This window comes from Mycetomoellerius zeteki, unplaced genomic scaffold, assembly GCF_001594055.1.
Source record: "Mycetomoellerius zeteki isolate Tzet28-1 unplaced genomic scaffold, Tzet1.0 scaffold35, whole genome shotgun sequence".
Taxonomy (NCBI): Eukaryota; Metazoa; Arthropoda; class Insecta; order Hymenoptera; family Formicidae; genus Mycetomoellerius; species Mycetomoellerius zeteki.
Genome location: NW_017257338.1, coordinates 5,358,157 through 5,384,363, shown reverse-complemented (window position 1 = coordinate 5,384,363; position 26,207 = coordinate 5,358,157). Strand labels below are relative to the sequence as shown.

Here is a 26,207-nt window from a genome sequence, read left to right as displayed (position 1 = left end):
TTTCTTCTAGGATTATCCTGTCATTGGCTGTCGCTAGTTAACGATAGCGATAATCGTTGATAAGACGTGTAGAGAATCCCGCTACATTGTTCTCAGCATTTTCGTCCTACACAATTCGAAGATCGATCCCTCGTTAGAAATTATTCAAGATGGCGAGATTGAGTCATGCTCTGAAATTGGCTAGCAAAAAATGCCTGCGCACGAGCACACCTTATTATACATTCCACCATGGGTCGGTCGGAGTCGTCGACTCGTTGGAGAGAAACCCGAGAGCGCCATCACGGCTGATCACGGTATGACGTAACATCAAACATCAGACAGGTTAGACGCAAGACACGTTTTCTTCATTAATTCTCCAATTTGTTTTAAGAAGTCGTAAAGAACATTGCAAAAAGTCGTTGTTGATATTACATGCAAAATATGGTATACCTGCATTTTCCGTCAAACCTAACAGAGGAAGAGTTGATGCTGCAGACTAAGTTCAGCAAGCTAAAGAGAAAGGTATAGGTTATGTCTTTGTATGAAAAATATGCGATAAAATTTAATTTATCTGTTAGATAGCCATTTCTCAATTAATTCATAACGCAAAATTCCAATTTCTGTTTAATCTACATGCAAAGATCATCATTTTTTTCTAACAATTATTATATCTGTATAAAGTATCTGTATGAAGTATTTATCTTACCTTTATTTTTAATTCTTGTCAATCATTCCTCGTTTTATAGAAAAAAGCGCTACAAGATCTAAAAGCTCCTAAACAAGAAGCAGAACGCATTCCTCAGGCTCCAAAACGGCCTACGGAAGCAAGAGATGCTCGCGAAGTTGCCAAGAAGTTGATTAAGTCTGGCGTAATCACAGCCCCAAAGACTCCTAAGCGACCGGAGCAAACTTTCAAGAGATCTCGCGGACTAGAAAGGAAGTTAAACAGTACAGAAAAGACAATTAGCTCTTACCAACCATTCTCAGCAATGCAGGAAGAAGAAGAAACAGAGACAGTGAGGCCGAAAGTCAAGGATTTATATAATAACTTTGTTGGTGCTCAAGACACTGGAGAGAGAAATACCAGTGATACTCCAACTCCTGCTAAGCAAGAAATTAAACCACGTGCAGGAAATACAATATATGTATGTGGTTATAAAATAACTGAAGATTATCTAAAGAAGCACTTTCAAAGCTTTGGAAATATCGTCCATATTTCCATGGAAGCAGAGAAAAAGTAAATATAAATCGTTTTTTTTTCTTATATACCTACACTAATGTCCACTCCAAGTTTTAGTAGATATTTTCAATGCAATTATTAATAATCAATTCTGTTTTTTTTTTGTCTGTAGCCATGGCTTTATAACCTTTGAAAAGGCTGAAGCTGCTGAGAGAGCAATAAGTGAAATGGATGGTAGTATGGTCTCGTCCATCCAATTAAAAGTATCGTTAGCAAGGAGGCAGCCGATAATAGAGCCGGTTAGTGACACTATGTCCAGCTCTATGTGGTCACCAATAGCGGCTAATTATTCACAGAAAAGTGCACATAAAGACAGACGCGAACTTAAAGTATACGAAGAGGATCTCTTCCAGTAACTGCAGGTATTTTCATTGGCAATAATTTTTAAAATATTATATATATAATATCAATATTATCAACATACTATTATGATATATCATGTATTTTGTCATATCCACTTATTTGGAAATGTAGTTAATTTATTTTTAATTGTACTTTTTCATTCTTCATCATAACATATATCTACCAACAAATTTGAATAGCAAACATCTGCATACTCTATATATAATAACTGATTTATTATTATAATTATAACAAAATTCATAATAGTGTAGAAATATTCATCAATATTTTTTTGTCAATAAAAAAAATATTATATAATCGAACCTTGTTCCCTGTAAAATCAGCTGATTTTTTAATTTCTTTTTTGTTTTTTCACATTGATTTTGTAATTAATTGGATTATATGCAGAATACCTTTTTATTAACGATTTTGTTAATTAGATGGAAGACACAATGGATATCATTCATTTTACTTTTTATTTCAGTTTTTTAAGTCAAAAAGAATCATAATTATAAAAAAGAAAAAAATTATTAATAGTTATATCGAAAGTATCTACTAAATCTTTAAATTTACGTTATTCTAAATATACAGAGTGGCCCATGTAAAGTGTTACAAGCTATTATCTCTGAAAGTGTGTGTCAAATGACTAATATATTCAGACAAAAGTTTTATGACTTTGAGGAGAGCATAAGATGGTACCATTTGTTTGGGTAGTGTTGTCAAAGTGAGAGCAAGGCCACTTTGAATTTTTTAAATGGAACCCCCCCATTTCTTATTACATATTCTTGTAGCTTACCTTGAGAGCTGGTATCTTATGCTCTCCTCAAAGTCATAAAACTTTTGTCTGAATATATTAGTCATTTGACACATACTTTCAGAGATAATAGCTTGTAACATTTTACATGGGCCACCCTGTATAAAAGAAAACAAGTTATATCGACTTTTTGGAGAAAAGAACAGAAATTATGTTCTCTGACAAAAATTATAAATTAATAAAGGTTCAATTAAATAATATTTTTTTCTTAAATGTTATATACGTTATTGATTGATGTATGTATATGTATATAGCACATGAAATTACACTAAAAATTATTGTAAATAGTATTCTTTAAATATTAAAGTTTTTAATTATATATTTGGCATATATTAATAATATAATTACAATTTATTTTTTACAAACTTGGCACTTCATTCTGATATGTGTACAAGAGCTCTAATTCAATTCGAATTCCTTACTTTGTCATATCCTAGTATTTCCTTCAAGACAAAATTGTTGTACAAAACAGTTTTATACAATATGAAATTTTAACTTCTATTAATCAATGAATTTAATTTACGGATTTCTTTGGCAAATTGGATTGTAGAAGTGCTATTGAGGGGGATTAAAATAATCCCAATGATGATGATGTGTTACAATCCGTGTGCTACTGAAATAATATATTAACAAGCCTGCGATCAGAAGTAACAAGGCGCATATCGTTAATTCCACATCTCTTATCTTCTCTCTCGTGTCGTCCATACTTAACGTAGACGCTAAATACCCTATAAAATACCTCATGGCTTTTATACCAGCCAATCGGAGTGCTCGAAGAAGCTGCTGCGTAGTATCTATAACGCCGGGTTCTATATCAGAGCGTTGACTTGTTGGCGTTTCACTCAGAGAAAAGAACTGAGCTGGAATTTCGGAAGCTGGAAAGGCGATGAAGTGAGTCGAGCTCAAAGGAAAGGAAGATACTGGCGATTGAGAGGACTCCCTTTGCTTTTCCGTAAGGGATTGTCCCGCTTCGGAAGACTGGGAAATAACAGCACGTTGTGGTTGACTGTCTTTAGGGACACCGTGTTTCGTATCTGAAGAATAGGAAATGACGGCACGCTGTGGTTTAGCGTCCACAGAGGTACCACCGTGTCCTGGTACGGTTGAATCAGGAGTCGACGTATCAGGAGTCACGGAAATAGCTGGTGGCAATGAACGAACCGGAGACGCGGTTTGTCGCATGATACTTTTAGTAGGTGAGGAGGATCTAGATCTTGATTTGCGAGGAGTCTGTTCTTTACTATCGGACACATCGTCTTTGCTGCTACGAAGATCCGTAGACATTGCGCCCAGCTCAGTAGTAGTAGTAGTAGTAGTAGTGATAGTAGCAGTCGCAGTAGGAGTAGTCGCAGTAGTAGTAATAGTAGTAGTAGTAGTAGTAGTAGTAGTCTGGACAGAGATACTCGGAGATTCGCCGACACGCTCCGACGATTCTCTCAATTCGGAAGGCTGAGTTGAAGGCGCATCCGACGGAGGATAGTCTCTCGATTCGGAGAGCCGGGTTGAAGGCGTATCCGATGGAGGATATGAGGCACGAGATTCATCCACGTGGGAGCCCGACGTGGTTCGCGGACTCAAAGTTAGGGGATGTTCGAAATCTAAAATTCGTAAGGACTTATCTTGAGCGACCGTGAACAAGTGTGTGGTAGATTCTTTACCCTTGAATTCTAATTCATCTATCTTAAGTGTCTGTGAGGAAGGGAATTCTTTGGTTTGAGCAACTGAGAGGGGATGTGATATCTCTTTGTCCCTGACATCTACTACGTTTGTTTTAACAACCTTTTGATCCTCGCCAGCATCGATCTTCTCATCTTCCGTAGACGTTGGTTCGTTTACGACAGTCTCGCTGGGCTTCGCCGCTTCCGTCGGAACATCCTGCGACGCAGGTTGTCGCTCTTGAACTGGACTATTATCCTTGATGGGAATGTCAGTTATCTTATGGCTCGCGGACTCCTTTTCGCTCTCGCGATATCTTTCTTGTGCCTGGGTAGTCATCACGGTCTCCAAGTGACTCCTGATCGCTATTAGTTCTCTGATGATGGCCGGCGACAAACTTTCCTCCATGGAATCGCCACCTTTCAATTCCGATGCCGTAATCATCATCGCGTCCACCTCGGACGCCACGATTTTATGCGCTTCTATCTGCGACACGCTCAGTCGATCAACTTTTAAATCTCCGACTTCGAGACTGCTGATTCTCAGCGGCTCATCGGACAGCAAACCCGACCTGATTTGAGGTCGCGATTGTGGTTCTTCCGTGACGTGTTCCTCCAGATGCGGCGCAGATCTGTGCTTGTTCTTCGATTCCTCTCGAAAGTCGATTTCTCTCGTGGGCGATAGTGACGTTAGTGATACAGTCTCGTATGCCATTCGGATGTCCTCTTCTTTTGGAAGTTCTTCCTCTCCTTCTGCCTCTTCCTCTTCTTCTTCTTCTTCTTCTTTTCGTAAAAACTGTAGGATTGGTAACGGAGGTACGGGAGGTGTGGTCGTTCCGCTTGGACTGGGTATACGTTCCATCGATACCATTATCTGCGAGCCTGATCTAGAAGGTGTCATTATAAGTTTCGCCTGGGTGATCTCTTCCTCAATCACCATATCGTCTGGCAATGGATCGGTCTGTGTCGCCGCCGTCGTCTCCATTGTCTCTGCATATTCAAACGGAGTGCGAGGTCGTCCAGCCATCGCATGTTCCTTTCTTATCCTGGGTGGTCGCGGTGGCGCCGGAAGCGGGCGGCCTTGGATCTTGTTGAGCAATTCGCCGGTACGGAAATCCCTATGTTCAATCTCATCCGCGTCGACCTCGATGTATGGCGCAGATTCGGACGGTGCTAGAGTCATACTGATGATCGTGTCTGACGTTATACTGATGTCTCTCGTTGTAGTTGGTCTTAGAGTACTATACGCTCGTTGAGGTCGCTTAGGCGGGGTCGGTCTCGGCGTCGTGGCGAACTTGTTGCGTTTTCTTCTGGGCGGTGGTGGTCTGGGCGGCTTTTCCCGTTTCTCCACGATTGCGTAACCCGAGAGATCTCGCGCCGAGCCATTCTCCTCCTCTCGCGGTATGTCCTCCTCGACGTAACCAGCTTCCGGTAGAGACTCCGCACCGTGCGATGTTCTGTCCTCGTCAACGGCTGACATGGTCCTCGAACGGGATCGTCTTTTCGGCGGTATCGGTACCGGTTCTGGCGCGGTGTCCTGCCGTTGAAGCCGTGCGTCTAAGTTCTCGATGTCCTCGTGACTTACGGACATGACAACATCGCCATTTGCAAATCGCTCGGTTAGTGATTGCCGTGATCGCGACGATCTCGCCGGAATCATCGGTTTCCTGAACTCGATGATCTCGATCTCCCAGTCGTCGCGATGACCGTTGCAAATCGGTGCGCTTACGTCACCGTTTGTTCGATCTACCATCGTTTCGCGATGCGAACGCTTCCTGCGTATTGGTACGATCGGCGGCACAGTTGAAAGGGCAGCAGATGAGTCGGGTGCGGCAGTAATGGGTGTCGAAGGAGAAAGTATCGACGTCTCCACTGGTGGCTGCGAATGACTACGCAAGGACGACCTCGACTTTCTGCGCACTGGTTTCACCACGACTATGTCGTCCAACGGCTCCTGTAATGGTTCCGGTTGTTCTCCCTCCGCTTGATACACCACGCGATGTCTAGAATCACTTCTAGAATCACTCCTGGTGCGCTCACGAAACATCTCGATCGATGCCTCTCGACTATGTCGCGCCGCTGCCGGTCTTTCCCGTTTTGGTCTGACCGGTGGTATTGCTTCATTGGACTCTGCATTGAAATCTTCCTTATACTTTCTCAAAGTCCGCGTTCTCATAGGACGTTGAGGCGGAGTAGATGGAAGCTCGTCGTCTTGCAACACATTGATGACTTCTGCTCTAAGAACATCTCGAATTTCATCGGTCAAGTAATTGCCCAGGTTCATGTCATCCTGGCTGATACCGCTCTCTCGTAAAAAGAATTCGTCCGAGTCGATCTCCTCTATCACTCCGCGACGCCTTCGATCACAGGAACTGCCGCTGGATGCTTGCTGCTCTCGATCAGACTGTATCGAGGAAGGCTCGTGTTCTTCTTCGCCTTCTTCCTCATCGGATGCTCTCTTATGTGATCCAAATCGCCTCGGATCCACTGCCATGAACGCTCCTTCGTACCTTTCTTGCTCCAGAATTCGTGGCATGTCCTCGTCCAACGATCGCGATCTCGGAATCGGTCTGAATTTCTCTTTGTGCATCATCTGCTGTTCTGCATGCCAATCATCCTGCATTGCCGCATCCTCGTTATCTTCGATGTCATCTCGGTGAACGTGTTTCATTTCTTGATCGTATAATTTCGGATCCACCTCCATTACTTCCTCGTGTTCGTACGACTCCTCCCGCCTTCGCGACTTGTAGGATCTTTTCGGAGGAGCGGGATGTCGATCCGACATCTCTGATGATTCCTGTTCGTAGTCCATATACTGTATCTCCTCTTCGTCATACTGTTCTCGCTTTTTTGTATCTTCCCATGGAATCGCATGAGCCGCCGCCATTATCTCCTCCTCCGTTCCAGCGGACAATCTCGGCGGTTCTTCCATTGAACTTTGATGCCACGGAGGAGAGCCCTCACTCCCTGTTGCTTCCTCTGGACGATCTTTGTCTTGAATATAAACCGAATCTCCAAAACGTTGCGCCCACCTGATGCCGAAGGATTTTGCCTTCCGAGTGCGAGGAAAGGTCGTGCTTTCTGTCGATTCAACCCTGAAGTCTTTGGGCGAGGACGTCGCATACTCGCCGCGCTTCTTGGACTTCTTATCGAAGATGCGCGGATACGTGGCGAAATCAAAGATATTACGCTTGGAGCCGGCAGTGGATTCTGTCGAATACTGCTGTTGTTGCTCGCGTAAGGGAGGCGACCGTTTAACGCGAGCGAGCGCGCCGGGCAGACGAATGTTGGGCTTCTTGATGTTGAACTTCGACTTATCCGGCAAGTGGAAACGCGACTTGTCCGGTAAACTGAACTTTGGTCTCTCCGGTAGGTGAAATTTGGATCTATCTGGCAGACTGAACCTCGGCCGATCGAGGTTGAATTTCTCTGTCTTCTCGGAGATGGATTTTCTTATCCGATCGATTCTGCTGGGCCGCTTCTCCACGGACTTACGAGACTTGTCTGACTTGCCGCTGCTAGCCGCCGCTGATCTCGCCGTCGTCGTTGTCGTCGTCATCGTCGTCGTCGTCGTCGTCGTCGTTACTTTTTCGGATTTCTGCCGTTTCTGCGGGAACGAGAACGTGGGTCGTTGGAAACCACGGAGCCGAGAATGTAGCTTACTAGCCTGCGTCTTCAGGCGTTGAGGTAGGTCGCGAGCGCCGCGTCGAAGCGGCAACTCTTCCACCGCCGACGAGTCTACCTAAAATGACAAATGCTTCTCTGAAAAATAATGCGGGAATGCGAACCTTAATTAAAAGAATTGAAACTTCTGGCAATACTATTACAAATATTATAATCGACATTTTTTTTAATGTTTACTTTAAATTTAATGAAGATAATTAAATTAGGATCAATTAATTAAAAATATACATTTGTTTTTATTAATGTTATGTAAAATGTGTTTATATGTTTTTCATTTCAATAAGCCATATTAATTTTATGACTCATCTGAATGCCAGATATATTTATTTAATATTCATTCAAGTATACTCCCATATAAGATACTCTTAAAATTGATGCCATTTTATACAATAACGTATTGTATAATATATTAAAAGACATAAGACATTTGCATTATAAACTATTATTTAACATTGTCATCAAAAACTTTTATTTTATAAAAAAAAAACTATCAGAACTAAAATATTACAAATATCTCATTTTAAGGTCACAATGAAAATGGATTAGTGTCGTGCGAAGCATTCGACATGCAATGCCGTTTAGAAACACGCGAAGTACATTAAAAGTGAATATTTTAAAGTACTGTGAAGTAGTTAGCCACTGTAGCTAATCGCGAAGTAAGCCATCGTCAGGTTCCATTTCGAATCTATTGTCGGATTCACCGAAATAAATCGCGAAAACTTTCGTGAGCTGTCACGGAGCGCGCGCGAACGACTTTACGTCCTCATTGAAAAATATCGGCAAGGTCGAGGGATGATTAATATTCCGGCGGTGCCATATATATTCTTGGATCCGATTGCGCCACCGATGGAGAAGCTCGAGTTTTCTGGAGAGCGTTGCAACCAACGGTATTGCACAATCGGACAGTGACACGCTTGCGTTTGAGCCTCCTTTTTACACGTGAGTTTCGCTAAATATAGACGGTATATTCGACGCGAGTAACAAACCAAAGACAACAAGACGAGCCCTGCGAGCCTCGTAGCTTTTAAATTCCGGGGGTCTCTATCGATTCGTGCGGCAGCTATATTTAACCGTTTTTTATTTTACTCCCTTTTTTTCAATTCGCGAACGAGGAGCCTTTGCAGCAGCCACGGTTCTCGGTCAATGAATATTGATTTACCAATTTGTGTTATTACTTCAAAATATATAAAAGTTAAAACTGTCAAATAAAGAAATTAAATAGTAAATTTCATAAGTAAAAAAATAAATTTGATAATAAAAAAAGGAAAATTAAGATTATTATTGTATCATCAATTAAATGTATCTACATTTTATATAGAATATCTCACATTAGATATCATGTTGACTGAATTTTATCCAATCAATGTCTATCAACCACGTCTTATAAGTATTTTCATAGGTTAGATAAATTTTTCTGTGATAATAAAGAAATCCATAGAAGCGACCTTTTCCGATTTTGATGAGCTTTGAATATGTTATTTTCTCAACAAAAATAATGGAACATTTTTTATAAGGGTCCAATCGCACTTTTAGAGTGCAACACTTCTCTGAAGAAAATCGATTATTTTCTTTCGAAGCGCGAATATCGTCGAAACTAAGAGATAGAAAAAATGTCTGAAATAGAAGTTGAACGGTTTTAAGAATACTTAATAATTATAATTTTAAAAAAACATTCTTTTTATCTTTTATAAATAAAAATTTTTTATTTGAACAAATTTTTTAAAGTTGTTATAAAGTACTTTTCAAACCATTCAACTTTTATTCAGAATATTTTTTCTTTCTCTTACAGTTTCGACAATATTCGTTTGAAGAAAGTGATTTCTTTTAAAGGGATGTGCACTCTCTAAAATTATGATTGGGTCTTTATAAAAAAAAAAAATATCTTATTTTTTTATCTAGAAAACAACACATTCAAAGTTCATCAAAATCGGAGAACACTTCTATGGGTTTCCTTGTAGATTCTTTTTTCTCGAGAACATGTATCAAATCAAACTGTGGACTCTACCTGACTAGTGTTGACCTCGCCATCGGTTCTGGATTCTGTGTAGGGAGTGGATGCGAGGAATCGCTCCTCAAGCCTATCCTGAAACTGTTGTGCCGTGGGTTCCAATTCCTCGGAGGTGTCACCGCCAGTTTCACCGAGTTCGCGGCCCTCCATCGCGCTGTCCTCGATTTTGCCATCCAGGGGGAGGATCACGTCGCCGTCCAGGATCAATTCTGACGGCAGCCGGCCCCGGTCATCGATGCTGTCGTCGCTGTCGGCGACGGGCATCACGTCCGTGTCGGTAATTCGCACGACCGGTGCCATCGCCGGATGCGGCAACGACGGCGGCGCGATCGGTTCGTAGTCGTGCTCGCTGCAGCGAGAATTCACGTTTATAGCGTGAGACCGATTGTATATAAATAAAACTACATGCTCGCGTCGAATTATTAACACGGTGTTTACCTAGCGACTTTTCTATTGTTCTGCGTCTTATCATATACGCCATTATTATTGTAATGATGATGTGTAATATGATTGAAAATTAAAATGATTAATTGTTGAATAGAAATAAAACGTTCTACTTTACGTTATTATCTATCTATTTATGTTATTTAAAATTTCATTAGATAGCACTTATTTCTTAAATAATTTTAATAGCGCCGGTCACCATATAATGATGACGTAATCGCGATCGAAAAATCAGACATCAGTTATGAATGAGAGATCACTATAGTCAACGTGTTAAATAAACAACTAAGAGTACATTTACTTCTTATGACTTTGCTATTTGTAAAGCTGCAAACTTTAAATGTATTTTTAACGAAATGTAATGCGATTTAGATTTCACCGTCCAGGCAGAGTTTGCTTATCATTCTCGTAGAATTAATAAACAATCGGAACATTGAATGCACAATGCATGTTCAGTAAAGATTATCAGATAAGTTAACAATAATTAAATATCTTCAAATCCTGAATCGGTAACTATCGAAAATTTATAAATTTTACTCGAAAATTATAATGAAAATGGCGTGATAAAAGACGAGTTTTTATTCCAGGGACGTCATAGTTCCAGTTATCTCAATGTGCACGATATTCGATAATTAACAAATTTATAATAAAATTAATACACGGAATATATATATATATATCAAATGCAAAATTCATTCAATTATCTGAAATATGTCTAGGCTTCTGTTTACACATCTTTTATTTCCTCCAATTCGAACATGACTCCACATGTTTGACCCTTTTTCGATCTCATGAGACCGAGTGCAGGGCAAAATTACACAGGATATCTATCGAGATCATGTCGATCGAACGAAACTCATCAACTGATACATGCCCCCATGTCATTTCGCGTTATGTTCGTTTTTTTAGAATCGAACAAAAAAGTCGATTATGTTTTTATTGTCGCTTTAAAGGATATAGTACTCCATCGATCTCCTATAACGTTTTATCTCTTTTTACAGATCTCTGAAAATACATCACTTTTCTATGTCAAGAATTTACGACTGTATCTAAAAATTTCTCATACTATAAACTGTAAGTCAGTTATAAAAAATGATGTAAATTCGCTAAGTTTAAATTTTTAGTGCTACAGATATAAAGTAGTCCAAAACGATACAAATATTGCAAAAATATCTGAGACGTCTCAAATTTTTTAGACTGTCTCTCTCTCTCTCTCTCTCTCTCTCTCTCTATCTATCTATCTATCTTTCTCTTATATTTTCACGTTGTTGAGATAGATCTTGCATTGATAATTTTTATCAATAGGCAACATTTTATTTTGCTTTTCTGTAACGCCTGGATTCGAACTCGTTGAATTACATTGTTCTCAACATCCGCAAACGCGCTCTGTTCAGTATAACACATTTCCGTCAGATGTCCAGCCTCGCCCCGGGGACATCGCAGCATGCGCGCGTGTACCGGTACACGGATACGGCGACGCGGGTCGCGGATGGGGAACTGGACTTGGCGAATTTGGGAGCTGACCGAGCTTTCTATCTATAGCCACCCGGGCGAACCTTAAATAGCTGCGACGATACGCGACACGATTTCGTACGGTGTAACCTATCACAATGCGCAACTAATGACCAACAATGAAATGGACATGGTAATCTCGAGAAGAGACTTTACGTGGTTGACCATCCGAGGGTGGGCCAATGATATTTTCCGTCGATTTTAACTTGGATGGAACATTGGTATATAGGGGGATACTGACCTGCAGCGGACCGCAGGTGGCTGCTGCATCGTCCTGGATGACGGTCTGACGAGGAGAGCACGTCGTTCCGGCAGAAGCGAGTCGCTCCGGTAGTACTGACACCCGCAACGGACCTCGCGTCCGAGGCTCGACGTTGACGACGCCCGCGAAGTGCGTCCTCGTTGCTCCGGCTCCATCCCCACCCCGAAGAAACACCGCAACCACACGGAGGTCCGGCACTCCAATCCACCTCCAGTTTTATCTCTCCTCTTCCTCTATCCGCCTACCTGAACGACGATCAAGGAGCGACGACGATGACGACGTCGACGTCGACGACGACGACGACGACGACGACGTTTCGTCGTTCTTCCCGGAACGTCGTTCACGAAATACCCTTCGCCTCCTAATCGAAGGGAAGCGGGAGAGACAAAAAGAGAAAAAAAAGAGAAAGCTAGAAGGAGAGACAGAGTAGAGAGGAGGAGGCTGAGCGACCCGCTAGAGCAGCCCGCTGCAGCGGCTCCTAGGCGACTCCCTTCTATACCCTCGGCCGCCCATCGCGAGCGCGACTGGGACGGATATTAGATTATTTATAGCAGCCTCCGGTATTCGACGGACTACGACACTGTCTCGGACCGTTCGAACCACCGAATCACCTGGTGCATCTGCGATCCACTCGGACCATCGTGGCAAATTATATCGCGGATGTATTGCCACGCGGTCGAAAAGATCCGGATGAGTGTATCTCCTCTTCTTCGTGTAGTTAGATAAACGATTTGATAAACATAAAGAAAATCGCACTAATAAAACTCGCGATTGGCTAAGTACCAAAAGCGACGGTATTTCTGTAACGTGCACGTTGATATTTTCAGTGTAGGAAGAAAGCGAATTGACGTGACTTGTAAAATATACGGAACTACTCGGACTTACTACCGTCGGCATCTCTCAGCGATAAATGACGCTGATGAGTGCTGCTAATGCAGCAGGAAATTAGGGTACAGCTGCGATATTCTATGCTGCGTTAGCGACACTTATTGGTGTCTTAATTATTAGAAGAAGATACGACGGCGGCAGCGCTTTCGCGCTACTCAGTCAATTTTGTTATTTAATTATATACAAAGTTACTTTTTTTTAAGTATTTCTTGCTATTGTTAACACGAACGATATGTATTCGTGACTAAAAATCAAATTCTGGCCTGCAAAAATTAAAAAAGAATCGATGAAATATATAATCCTCATACGAGCACATATGATATGCTTGTAAATTATGAGCAACTTCTGCTTTTACTTGATAATCAATCCTTGAGAAATAATAATTCCTAATAATAATTTTTCTTAATAATTATTCCTTGAGGGGATCCTCCTTGCTGCAACTGGAATGAAACAGGCGCAATTCGATGAATCTGAGTAAAAAAATATGTTTTGTTTCTCGAAGCAGGAAAGTGTTTCGACTTGAGATAAAAACGACGATTACGTGATTTGATTTGAAAGTGAAATTTTTTCCTTTCGAACAATCTCGTTGCAATGACGCGCATTATCTCGCAGCACGCGAGCGTATAAAGAAAGTTATAAAGGCGGACGAACGTCATGCGCGACAACGTGGATTCGGCGATTGTGTCACATCTTGGCACTCGATGCCAGCACCGCGATACAATGCTTAATGATGAGACGGCTGTCGACTTTGTTAATGCACCTCGGTCAATGTAAAAATAATTCGTAGAGAAAGACGCAGCTGCGTTGCATTCTTCTTGAAAGCTGCACGTTTGTAATTGTACATATGGTTCGTAATTCTGTATATACGGATGATGTTCCGCAGTATATACACGTGTATTTGGTGTCCCAAGATTACCGGCACATCTTTCGTACACACTGAAAGATTAATCAAGAGCTGATCTTCCCCTACAATTTTGACTGTACCCTTATAATGCAGTTATGTTTATTCTTAACCGCAATAAATAAAGAAAATATATAAAAATTGGCATATAACTTGTGAATACTATTAATGACTCTACATTTTTACTAAAAATGGTTCAAATTAATCGAGAAGTGGCAGTAGAAGCGATGATAATTCTGTGACACCCTGCATACTGTACAGAATATTCGATAACGAATGGTAAAATCCGAGGGGTTGATTTCACGTACAAAAATAAATCGAAATCGATTATTTAGAGTAAAAAAAAGCGTTATAGACGCCTCAATTTTTAAAAACCATTTTTTTGAAAACAGAGCTTCCTACAAAAAAGTCTATATTTCTGATTTATTTTCACATGTATAAAATCACTTCTTTCTCGATTGTACCATTCATTATGGAACAATCTGTATAAAACGTTATATAAACGTTATATATAATATTCTTTCCTCGATATCTGTCGTATACTATACAGTGTGTTCCAGACGTACCACGTCGTTTCGACTGTCAACGTTAAACTGAGAGAATCTCGATGAAGAATGCCAATAGCTCTTGAGACATGAACAATGAGAAGTTCAAGTTTCACGAACGTGTAAATAAATAAGTGCCGTTTTTCAGCTAACTTTAAGTAAACGTTTACTTTTAAACTTTTAATTCAGCTCGTTTAAGATATTCAATCTGTAAAACTAAACGGCGGACGGTGCTGCACGATTTAAGTTCTCGCTAAAGAAACAAACTCCACTCGAAAAACACGTCAACGATCACGCGACTGAAAGATGGTCCGGTAGGTCTGAAACGCTCCATACTTTTGCAATACTTTATAAAATATATAGAATATACAGCACGTATTGTGTATGTGTCGTGTGTGTAAATATATAATACATTGTGTGTATGTGTGTGTATTGTGTTACGCTAGGAGTCCTATAACGACGTTCGCTCGACGTTCGTATGGCCGCTAAAGATCCGATATAGTGTGATGTCATTCAGGAGGAAAGGGTGATCGCATGTACAAGTGAGCGCCTAGCAATTTCTTCGATAATCTTCCGACTCGCATGGCCGCTCGCTTATCCCGCGTGCGAGTCGTCCGTACGGTTAACGTCAAACTCCTCGTCAAGCTCGTAGACCGCGCTCTACTTTTTGCTTATAAATAAACGAGCGAGGAGAAGAGACATTTCCGCGCGCGCGTGGGTGACGCTCGACCGATCGCGAGCGACCACGACGAAGACGACGACGGCGACGTAGTGTCGGAGATGCGTCTCTGCCTTGAATCGCACGAAACGGGGACGGTGGGAGCGTTTTCACGGTATTCGAGTACGAGACAGAGAAAATGTAAATATCGGGGATGTGTTAGTCGTACGAAAATTATATTGCCACTCCACATACATATATATATATGTATGTATATATATATATGTATATGTTTATATACCTATGTTACAGTTCAAGCATTCGAGCGCATTTCAAGTGTGTAACTCTTGAAGAACCAGAAGCGGTAATTTTATCTTTACATTATCAGTCCGAAGCGTCGGTACGTAACAACGATACTCGCTCGATCGCCGATCGTATTTCTATGGGATTTCTCCATGTCGCAGCGTTGTCGTTATAATCGGACCGTGTAGGCGAGTCCCGTCGTCCGGCGATTACGCGAAATCGGTAGAGCGACTATCCTGCCTTGGTGCCGCGTTGTGTCGTGTCACGGTGTTATCACGCGCTATTCCCGGTGTGCTGCGTCCAAGTTCTTGAGAAAGGACTCCGGATCCCTGATTCTCACCGACACAGCCGCGCGATCCTGCGAATTACGCGATTACTGCGAAGACGCGGTTTAATGAGGTCTCAGTGTAACGATTTTATTGTTGCAATTATAATTACAGTAGTCGTAATCGTAATCGTGGTTGTGAGATGGTAACAGGGACGTCGTGTCGGGGACCGGGCAGGGTAGATGCCGGGGTCAGGCGAGCTCGTTGCTTTCCGGAAAGTGGTCGCGAGCGTCCAGGCAGGCGGCTAGATCGAGCACCAGGTGGTGGAGGGTGGGATGCTCGAGGACTTCCGCGTCCGGCAGAGGCGGATGACAACGCGGCCTCTGCTGACGGCCCCTGAACGAACGGTGCAGGTTCAGCACCACGTCGCAGAACACGTAGCGCACCAACAGCAGCCGCAGGAAGTCATCACCGAAGAACTGCAGCACGCTGGTCTCTACGAGTTGCGAGATCGCGGATCAAGTTGTGAAATATCGAACATCAGGAACGATTTGATTTAGTGGAGGAAGATGCTCTTCAAAACGTCAATTTTTGTTACAATTCGTGGCATTAAAATAAATGAGAGTATATTTTTCTTTGGAGTTAGTCCTTCATCGGTGAGACTTCGAAGGATTGCTCCGTAACTTTTTAATTTTCTCAGATATATCTTGAATTGAGCTTTCAAACAGCTTTTCTAGAAATGACGCGGAGGCGAATAAAGAAAAAGCACAATTATCTTTTCTCTATATATAAAATTATGCGACGTCTTGCTGAGACTCTTTCGATTTTTCAACTGAATTTGCTCAAGGAAATTTGTGACAGAAAAATAATCAGGTTGTATTTTGAATAAGTTCTGTTTAGAACAGAAAGCATGTGATATAACATTGGTTCATCTCGGTAAAGATAATAGGTATCCCTTAACTCAAGAGTTAAAGAGACATACAGAAATCGGAGAACGGGAGTTCGCCTATAAATTCGTTTGGATCTAGGCCAAATACGTTTATTGTTGTAACACGATCGTAAGTCGCATTCAATGAGCCAGACGGTTGCTGCCGCACAACGAACATGCCTTCGTTTTAACGATAAAATCGTAATTTTGCTCGCCCCTCTCAGTGTCGCGTTATAACTATCAAACACCACGCGATATACTGGTCAAGTTGAATAAATCTTTTTCGATAACTGTGCTTTTTTTAGAACGCGATACAATCCTACAGAAATGTTCTACCTTCAATTATTGCGGTAAATATTCAAGACGGATATTTTAAAAGCTGTTTCTTAAAATAATAGTAAAAGCACTTGAATTCTACGATTAAAGCGTATAAAACAGTAATTACTCCTATTTCAAGATAGATAGAATATAAATTTACAATTTCAATTATAATCTTTTCATTAATGATGCCAATTTTTAGCCGTCCAGTAAGGAACTAATTGAGAGACGATTCAGGATCTCCTAGCATTCATCGTCCTCCACTATCGCGCTCGTTCCGTGACCCTTTTCGTCTGCTCGACGCTTTGGACAATTTGGATGCGTCGAGTATCCTTACCGCATCGGGAACGCGTTACGAGCTGACTGGCCTCGTTAAGGAATCGCTCGATGTAACGCTGGCAGCGCTCCCAATGTTGCACGGGCAGACTCCCGACGTTGCATATAAGGCAAAAGGCGGCGAGGGGGGCATGAAGAAATAGGGTGAACAGGCTGCCACCGTGTCGCAGGTCGCGCAGGGTCGGCGGCACGTCCTGCGGCGACATTAGCACCATCAGGGGTTGGCCGAAATAACGCGGTATCTGTTGGAACACGAAGCTGTTGTCCGAGTCGACGACGACAAAGAGCGGCTTCCTGGTGAAGGGATACAGATCGCCCGGGTACAGGCAGTGCGGCTCCTTACCGCCGGCCGGCCTCTTCCCGTGCTCTGGATCCCTCTTGCTGCACGTGGACACACCGCCCAGGTCGTACCCCACTGCAAAATCGCAAGATTTTATCAACATCGTGCAATTCTGCGTTCGCCGATCCGTTAAACGGATGTTAGGCAACATTGAGGAAACCTCGGAAATCCGGCCATATTTGACACGAAGTATCTTGATAATTAAAATAAGATATATTCTTCCAAACAAAACGAATCTTGTAATGACTTTTTCATAGCAAAAATTTTTTTATTTAGAATTTTCAAATCTTTAACGTTTAAATTGTGGTAATTGATGCGTGAATTTAAGATTTCAAGAATTAGGAAGATTATATGAATTCAATTAAATGATAAAAAAAACTTTGTTATTTATATTTGTTTAATAGTTTAATACATATATATTGTTTGATTTTCATTGATGATTCAGAACTTATATTCATCATGTTAAAATATATTATAAACGATCTTGTTTTAGAACATCTAAAATATTTCAGATGTTCTTGACATAAATAAGCAATTTATATATGAAACGTGACTTTCCCCAATGTTGCCATCACTCACCGTAACCATTATTTTAATTCTAAGCATAAGCAAACGTTCTAAAAATTTTATATATGCTTTTCGAAGCAGTTCTATCAATAAACAAAAGCCGTGGAATCCGTTCCGCATTATTTATGATTGCCAATTATTGTAATCGATGGACTCCTGATTTCTAATACATTGATATTGATTGCAATGCTAGATTCGCCATCGTACGAATCTTTATTACGAAGCAGCCTTGATATTGGGACGATACTCTATTTTCCTTTAAAGACCTTCGCTGCAGTGGCAACCGATATGTAATCTTGATCTAAGACGTAATGTTCAATTCTTCTTAAATCGCAGCCAATCAAAGTTACATGCAGATAAATGTAAGTAACTTTGATTTTGTTTTATCAGCATAAATAACGCGTACAAATATCATGAAATAAACTAATTCATGAGACACAATAATAACAAGAAGACAATACATAAATTCTGTTAAAACAGCAAAAGTCTTCCTCGAGTCTCGACGTTCATGCCGCATCATCCGAATATAATAAACATTAACTAATTACTACTGAAATAACATTAATAAATCATCTAAAAAATTTTCAATAATTAGACATTCGTTCACATTTCTCAAGCCATTCTTCAAATATGTTACGTTTTAAATCTACAACGATTTCCAAAAACACTTTGCATAAAATATATCAAACATGCATTTTTTAAAAACCGGTCTCAATATCTATAAATGAGAAGAACGTATTTATAAACATCTTCCCCCTCAAAATCGCTATGACTGTTCCATTATTATGATTTCATCATCGTTAATAGACGAAATATGCATCCCACATAAATTCAAGATGAGCGTAAAACAGCTAAATAAAAAACACACTCAAATTAAATTTAACATAAGAATTTAAATATAAAAATATAACATAAAAATTCTAACATGAAAATCCTTCTGTTTTCTTACGATAACAACGATGCTATACATATATATAGTAAATCGGCAAGACATATTTACACTTCAAATTGAATAAAAAATTTTTTAGAACAGTTCCTCTATAAATTTACGAAAATCAAGCCAGAGTTTGTTGAAGAATATCTCTTTTCTCTCTTTCTCTTTCTCCATCGAAAAATTTTCAGTCAATCTGGGACACTTTACATGGTTGGTTCGATACAAAGAGATGTTTCGGGAGATGCTCGCGTACACGTATACAAAACACGTGGTTGCGGCCTCAACGACGTCGCGCGGATTATCGTGTCGTGGCAGTTCCAATTGAGAGAGCACGGGAAAGCCAGACAGCCACTTCCACGATGATATCGGTTGCCAAAGTACCGGACTACCGACCGGGGAAACTGACCGAAAAGACCGACACGCGTACGCCTTCAGCTTCGTCGAGCGGGTGATGCGCTTTAACTCCGCATGACTGTGCAACGGGCCGCTCTGTATCAGTGGTCACTTTTGGATGACCGCCGTTTATGCTGGCGCGCGATCGGCTCAAGCAGAGCGGGAATGGACTTGGTGGACCCGAGATTGCGGGGCGTGAAATGCGGGACTCGATACTTGCGATTGATAACGCTCAAGCGCGATGTAACGATTTGCAAACCAAATAATTTTATACGATATCAAAGTCCGGACAAGAATGACAACCTATTAGTTGTGACTTATAATATGCGGACTCTCTCTCTCTCTCTCTCTCTCTTTAATACAAAGTTTTTAACACATAAAAATCGAAAAAACGATTTTGCAATATGACTAAAGTTAATTGCATGTTAGTACTATTTGCGTTTACTCGATCGTTTTTTTACTCTGTATCTTGATAAATAATTTTTAATTTTAACCCTCGGCGGTATCATCTTATCAATAAAAAATTTTTTTTAGTAATTTTGCTAAAAAATTATTTGTGTAAAATAAAAAATCTTAGTCGATATTTATATAAGTGATATATATATAATATATATATATATATATCAGCATGGTCTTTCTGCAGTTAGAGATATTATATTTCAGTTCATATACATTTGCAGCTTCAGTTTTTAAAAATAATAACTAATCCCAAATTTACCCTGAATTTAATTTTAAAGTGACCGTTGCAAATTTGCAACACACTCACTCCTAGAGGATTAATCAATACTATTCGCGTATTAAAATGTTACGTTTGTAAAGTGTGTTTAATTTCCTTTTGTATGTAAAAATGCGTAAATAAGAATCGCAAAGTAGAACATCATACATTGAGAGCGTTCTAATATTTATAATAAAAAGTTTTCGTTGGACAGTATTCATACGTTCTCATTTTAAGACCATTTTAAGTAATGTCTTAAGATGCTAATACAGCCCTTTGATTGGTTTACGACATCTTAAGATTGGACTTAACATAATTTCTTAAGATAATAAGATAAGAATTGACTATGAATACCGGCCATTATCATGTCAACAAGAAAATAACTCGTAAAATTAATAACTTAAATAATTTCATATAAAGGTATTATCTACAATAAATTTAACGATTTCTAATTATTTAGTTTAATCTTTTTCGACCAAGATTGCCTCCCTCCTTTATATTCCATCGCTTATTTTTATTCTTTATAAAAATATCGTTTTCCCGCGTGATATTTGTCACACATTATTAATTGACCTATGATTGATAGGTCACCTTCGGTAGCGAAGCGAATGAAAACTACTTAAACATCCATTTGCATAAGCATTGCCACTAAGTTTCTAACTTTTCTAAATAATGTATAATACAAAGATAATTTATCAATAATATAGCTTGTTAAAACTAGCAGCTCCATCGAGCGACAAATTGAATGCACGATTTATAGAAGATGCATGTCACCCTTTCTTCAAGATCTATTTTCAGCAAATCTTCCGTTTAAAATAAAGGGATTTACGTCTATAAACGCCTATAAACTTGCGACAGAGCACAGCGATAAAACGAACAATAAGAGCGTCAATATGAAACTCGATTAAACACTCACTTTCTTCAGGATGCTTGACGGTGGAGAAGCAGCCGTCCGCCGACAGGTACAGCAGTAACGCGCCGTTCGCCGGTAGCTCCTTGAAGCCACTTGCGAGGAACACTTGCACCTGGCTGTAGGTCGGCCTATACAGCAGGTACTTGTGCGGATTGTCACGTCTCGGCGCGCCGTTCTCCGGGCCAGGATAGGGCCCGGGTCTAAAGGGCATCCGGCCGGCCGGCGAAGCGTCGTGCAGGTGATTCGGGTCGTCTCTGGGCTCCCGCTCGAGTGTCTGCAGCATTCTGAACATGTCCATTGACAACTCACTGAACTTCACCTGATCGGCGCAATTGCCGACTATTAGGATCTCTTGGAGAGATAGGCACATGGGTGGCGATCGTTCGACGGGCGGGCAGGTCTGCGGACCGAGCCTGTGGGTCAGCACGATGGGGTTCGAGTCCGAGTGCAGGACACCGACCGCGGACTCGGCCTTGACGAAGGCCTTGATTTCGTCAAGGACGAGGTTCCATTCGAGCTGATCATCGGGCTCGTAGGTGCTGGTGTAATCAGCTATCTGGGCGTCGAGCTCCTGCACAAGCTCCCGCACAAGCTTCATACGGTTCAACAGGAGGCAGACGACGATGAAGCGGGCGTAATACCTGAGCTTCTTCACCATCAGATCGCTCCTGTCTTCCTTAGCAGCACGGCTGTAATAGGCGCGACCGCGTATCGCCGCGTAGAACGAGTAGGCCTCGTGCAGGTAGCTCGTCTCGCTGGTACGTAGATAGTAGTGGTAGTAGAGCTGGCCGATCTTGCTAGCGATCTCGCCGATCTGCCACCTTTTGAGGCCGTACTTCGTGTCCAGTATTGTTCTAAAAACAAAGTGAAACTGTACACGTGAGCGTACTATTTTTATTTTTTCATCGCCGAATTACTATTAAATCTAAAAATTGACTTCTTCCCATATTCTTCTATATCTACTGTATATAGATAGTTGAATTAAAATTAAGATCTTTATTGTCAATGATCTTTTTTATCGTTTCCGAAAAATGCGTGTTTTGGGAACATTGGCGTTTATAACAAAATATATTTTTACAGATTAATTATTACGAGATGGTTTAAGAACATATTTTTCTTGAAACAATATTCGCGAATATATAATACTTTACAACAAAGTAAAGTTAATAATTTTAAATATCTTATATTTATTTTAAATCAAAAATAATCTATTTGAATATTATAATAAACTTATATGATTTAAAAAAATCAGTCGTTAAATCAAAATACAATTTACTTTATATCTTCAACAATAAAATAAATGTATATAATAATAGATATATGTATACAACAAATAAATATATAAAAATTAACAATAAAATAAATATCAATTGTAGTATACATATACTTATACAAATCGCAACATTCCTAATTAGAAACATTAATATCTATTCAGAAAGAACAGAAACTAAAAGACTTCCTTTGTTTGCTTCTCTTTCTTGTTTGCTTTATTGAAGATCCGCTTATTACGCGCGTACGTATTATACGATAATGTAATTAACAACGACATGTAATGAAGTAATGACAGAAGCGAGAAAAACAAGTGAAACTTTTTCCGCCAATATGTAACATTTCAATACGATGCGCGGAAATTGAGTTGTCCTATTGTAAGAATATCAACCAGTTTATGTAAACGGAAATGAGATTCATCCGATCTCATACTAACGCAAACTCGTGAGACTGGCTGGCGAACAGATACAAAGTCTAAAGCGCAACACACGAGGACTTGGTCACGTGGACCTCGCCACGCAGACCTTCGTTTCGTCATCGTCATCTGGATCGGCCGTCGTGACACCCGCGAAACGTGATCAAGTATCGTGCTGCGGTATCGCGAACATTCGCGTGCTAAAATTATATATCGTACTCTACATCAAAACGCCAAGATACCGTACGATATTTTCTACGATGGTCATAATCTTGCGGCATGCCTCGCCGAGCGCCACCACTGTCGTGCCGAATGTGCCTGTTTCTACTCGATCGAGAGAAATCGCGGACGGGTATGGAGGTCATCCGAAGAAATCGACAGAAATTTCGTTTAACCACATGCATGCAAATTTATAAAATTGAATTAATATGATTTTCCACTGCAGATATTCGGCACATATTGTTTTATTCCCTATCAGTGAATCATTTAGAAATGTTTATTTCTTGGTAAAGTAATTTCTAGAAATCGTTACACCAAGTGTGCTCCAAAAGATCAAAGAAACCTCGCTACAAAGTTATGTATTTCCCTCGCTTTTTCACGTATACACAAGCAGATGCATATACGCGCGCGCGCTCCCTCTTTCTCTCTCTTTCTCTCTCTCTCTCTCCCCCTTTTTCTTGTCCTTATCTTTATTACTCACCTGTGCTGTTGTTGGAACTTCCACAGCTTCGTGTAGACGTCGAAGGTCCGCCCGAAGTAACCCTGCCACTGCTTATGCCCGTATTGCGGCAGGTCGCGCAGCCCGTTGAACAGCTGCTTGCTCTTCTCGAGCAGGTGACAGAACTCGAGAACGACTTTGCGCTCATGGTCGTCCATGCCAGCCATCATGACCATCTTTTCGGCGAGTCGAGACCGCGGCCGGACGCTGGCTGGACGCCCTTCTCGACGACACGGTCGCGGCGGGCCCGCGTGATGGCGCCTGGCGATTCCGCCACCCTTTTGCACGGCGCCTACGACGACGGCGACCACGGCGACCAATCAATACTTGCCCACCCCGCATCAGGGGGAGCAGCGTGTGCGCCACCACCGCCACTGCCGACGCCGTCGTGACGCCTAGCGTCGACGTCGACGGTGGAGGCGGCAGCGACGCCAACCGCAGCGACGACGTTCGCGGACATCTGTGCGAGCGACGTCGAGGTTTAGGGATGCTCCCGCAAATCGATATTCTCGTTCTAAAAGGTAAAATGTTGGTGGAGGTAACTGCTCCTCTCGAGACTATCGCGTCTAATAACACATAATTATTTGATTAATATTATAGTTATAAGATATAGTTGAGTAAAATTACAACACACAGTAGAAGATCCCTGACTTAAGTCAGACGCATGACATTTTATTAAAAAAAAAAAAATCTACTTAAAGAACTTATTTACTTAAAATATAATTATGCGTTTTATGAAAAAGGAGTGCGTTTTTAATACAATAGCCTATAATATTCGAAGATATTCAAAGAATTAGGATTATTAGAAACTTAGTTGTTTGCACTATCTGTGGACAAAATTCAAGTTCTAACTATCCGATCGGTAGATAAACCATTGTTGAGGTTGAGATCGATAAATTTCTACCCTATGGTAATGAATACCGCAGGTAACTGCCTAGGGTTGGTCTGTACACAGTCGGTCTGATTTTATTCTTATCCAATGATTACTTACAGCTCTACTGATATATCTTCGAAATGATTATACCGTTTATACACTCGAAACAACAACCAATGGAAGGAATAATATGAATATTGAGGTGTGAATGCTACAAGAATACCACAAAGTTGAAGAATAACAAGAAAATTGCAGATTTTACGATCAATCAATTTTTATCAAAGTTGGTTAATATCTATATTCATGAAAATAATGGTATAATATATGTTTATAATTATATATTTAAAAAATTTTTCTTTTAAATATAAAATATTTTAGATATTAATATATATAATACGAGAATGTTGATTTTTAATTATTCGGAAATAAACCTTTTTTAAAAGATGCTTTAGCGCATAATTGTTTGCTTCGCTCTTATCATTAGATCTCTTGAAAATTAACATTACGTTTAAATTTTTTACTGAAGCAAAGTCTATTCCACAAATTAACTATTAAACACAACCTTTTTAATTTTTGTCTTTTTTAGAACCATTCAAGGAATCATCTAAGGAAATCAGCTGCTTTATAATCATTATTACTAATCATCTGATGTTAAAGATAATACAAACAAAAAAAATATAATTAAAGCATCCGAATTTCTGTTATTTTCCAATTCAATTATTTTACTTACACAAGCCTGGTTTTAGTAGTTAAATTACACGGATTCATTAAAATCTCAAGATCACGTACTTCACGTACTTCATTCGATTGATATCTTTTCCATCGTATGAATCTCCGAACTCCCTCAAATATCTAACTAACTTTCTATACTCGTCCGGACTCTAACGAGGCCTGTCCGTTTTTCTTTCACCGTAATTAAAATTTCCCGACGAAAGGAGAATAACGCCACGTTAGCGAACGGAGTACCGGAGAACAGGGGGTGGTTGTGGCCGCTCGACACTTTCGTCGCCGCGGCTCGTTACGGCGGCAGCGACGGTGGGAGTTTTACCGCCCCGCTAGTCGACTACCGTCGTCGGTGGAGATTAATTAACTAGATAACGGTCGGTGACTGGGAAAGAGGGCGAAGAGAGCGGATAAAAAGGGTGAAAAAGAGAGAGAGAAAAAGAGAGTCAAATAGAGCGAGAGAACGATGAGCGAGAGAAACGCTCCGGAGACGACGAGGGATGGAAAGCATCACAGGGGGGCGAGAGAACGCAATGCAAGCATGGGCCGACCATGGGAATCCCTGCTAGCGAACCATGGAACTATGGGGGTGGCCGCGATGGTGGTAGGTGGCGGCCAGGGGGCCATTTCCAGAGGCCGGACGGTATAGAGTCCGGAGTATATCGACTGTGTCGCCTCATCTACAAGTCAATCAGGCTCGCGTGTCGGCGGCTCGTGAGGCCGGCTGGTACACGTAAGTAAGTAGCCAGGTCTGATGGGCACCTACACGCATCCCCTGTGCGGTACCCGCGCCTAATACGAGGCGCTACCGTCGTCGACAACGGGGCACCTTCGCTCGACGGGTATGCAAGTATAATGCGCTGGCGCATATATAAATGCTTATGGTAATCCGCGCGCGGTCGGCTTGTTTCGATGCTGGCCGGATGTCTGCTAGATAGAACCCGCTCCCTATCGCCCATTGCTATCGGTACGTATGCCACTGCCATAATGGCCTTATGACGTTTTTTTGCGTATCGTGGACGAACCTGCTATTGTTGGTATATCAGCAACCGCAAACGTAAGAGTTTAAAAAATATCTTTACGTAACGCCATAATAGAAGATATTAAAAAATACAGTTTTTTACTGTCTTTCGAAGATAAATATTATTTTACAGATATCGTAGATTATAGATTCTTTATTTTGAATTATCTTCTTTCATTTGCGCAATATTTGACGCTAGCTGAGAAGAGTTAGTGTTAATACAAATTATTTGAAAGCCGTGG

The 26,207-nt window shown here is 40.9% G+C and overlaps 3 protein-coding genes across 3 annotated transcripts; 1 reads left to right on the top strand and 2 right to left on the bottom strand.

Moving 5' to 3' along the window:
• Positions 1–108: 108 nt before the first annotated feature.
• On the top strand, positions 109–9,836 carry Nelf-E (negative elongation factor E). Its single transcript, XM_018452694.1, has 4 exons — positions 109–501; positions 726–1,216; positions 1,332–1,581; positions 9,763–9,836. The coding sequence occupies exons 1-3, from the start codon at positions 412–414 to the stop codon at positions 1,573–1,575; spliced, it is 825 nt and encodes a 274-aa protein (XP_018308196.1). The 5' UTR covers positions 109–411; the 3' UTR covers positions 1,576–1,581; positions 9,763–9,836.
• LOC108725585 (uncharacterized) lies at positions 2,704–12,337 on the bottom strand. The gene is made up of 3 exons (XM_018452692.1): positions 11,920–12,337; positions 9,720–10,071; positions 2,704–7,772 (listed from the first exon to the last, which is right to left on the bottom strand). The coding sequence occupies exons 1-3, from the start codon at positions 12,093–12,095 to the stop codon at positions 2,931–2,933; spliced, it is 5,370 nt and encodes a 1,789-aa protein (XP_018308194.1). The 5' UTR covers positions 12,096–12,337; the 3' UTR covers positions 2,704–2,930.
• A 2,940-nt stretch (positions 12,338–15,277) lies between these two features.
• On the bottom strand, positions 15,278–23,730 carry LOC108725646 (protein SCAI). Its single transcript, XM_018452825.1, has 4 exons — positions 23,330–23,730; positions 20,949–21,799; positions 17,085–17,498; positions 15,278–15,997 (listed from the first exon to the last, which is right to left on the bottom strand). The coding sequence occupies exons 1-4, from the start codon at positions 23,521–23,523 to the stop codon at positions 15,753–15,755; spliced, it is 1,704 nt and encodes a 567-aa protein (XP_018308327.1). The 5' UTR covers positions 23,524–23,730; the 3' UTR covers positions 15,278–15,752.
• Between the last annotated feature and the right edge of the window lie 2,477 nt (positions 23,731–26,207).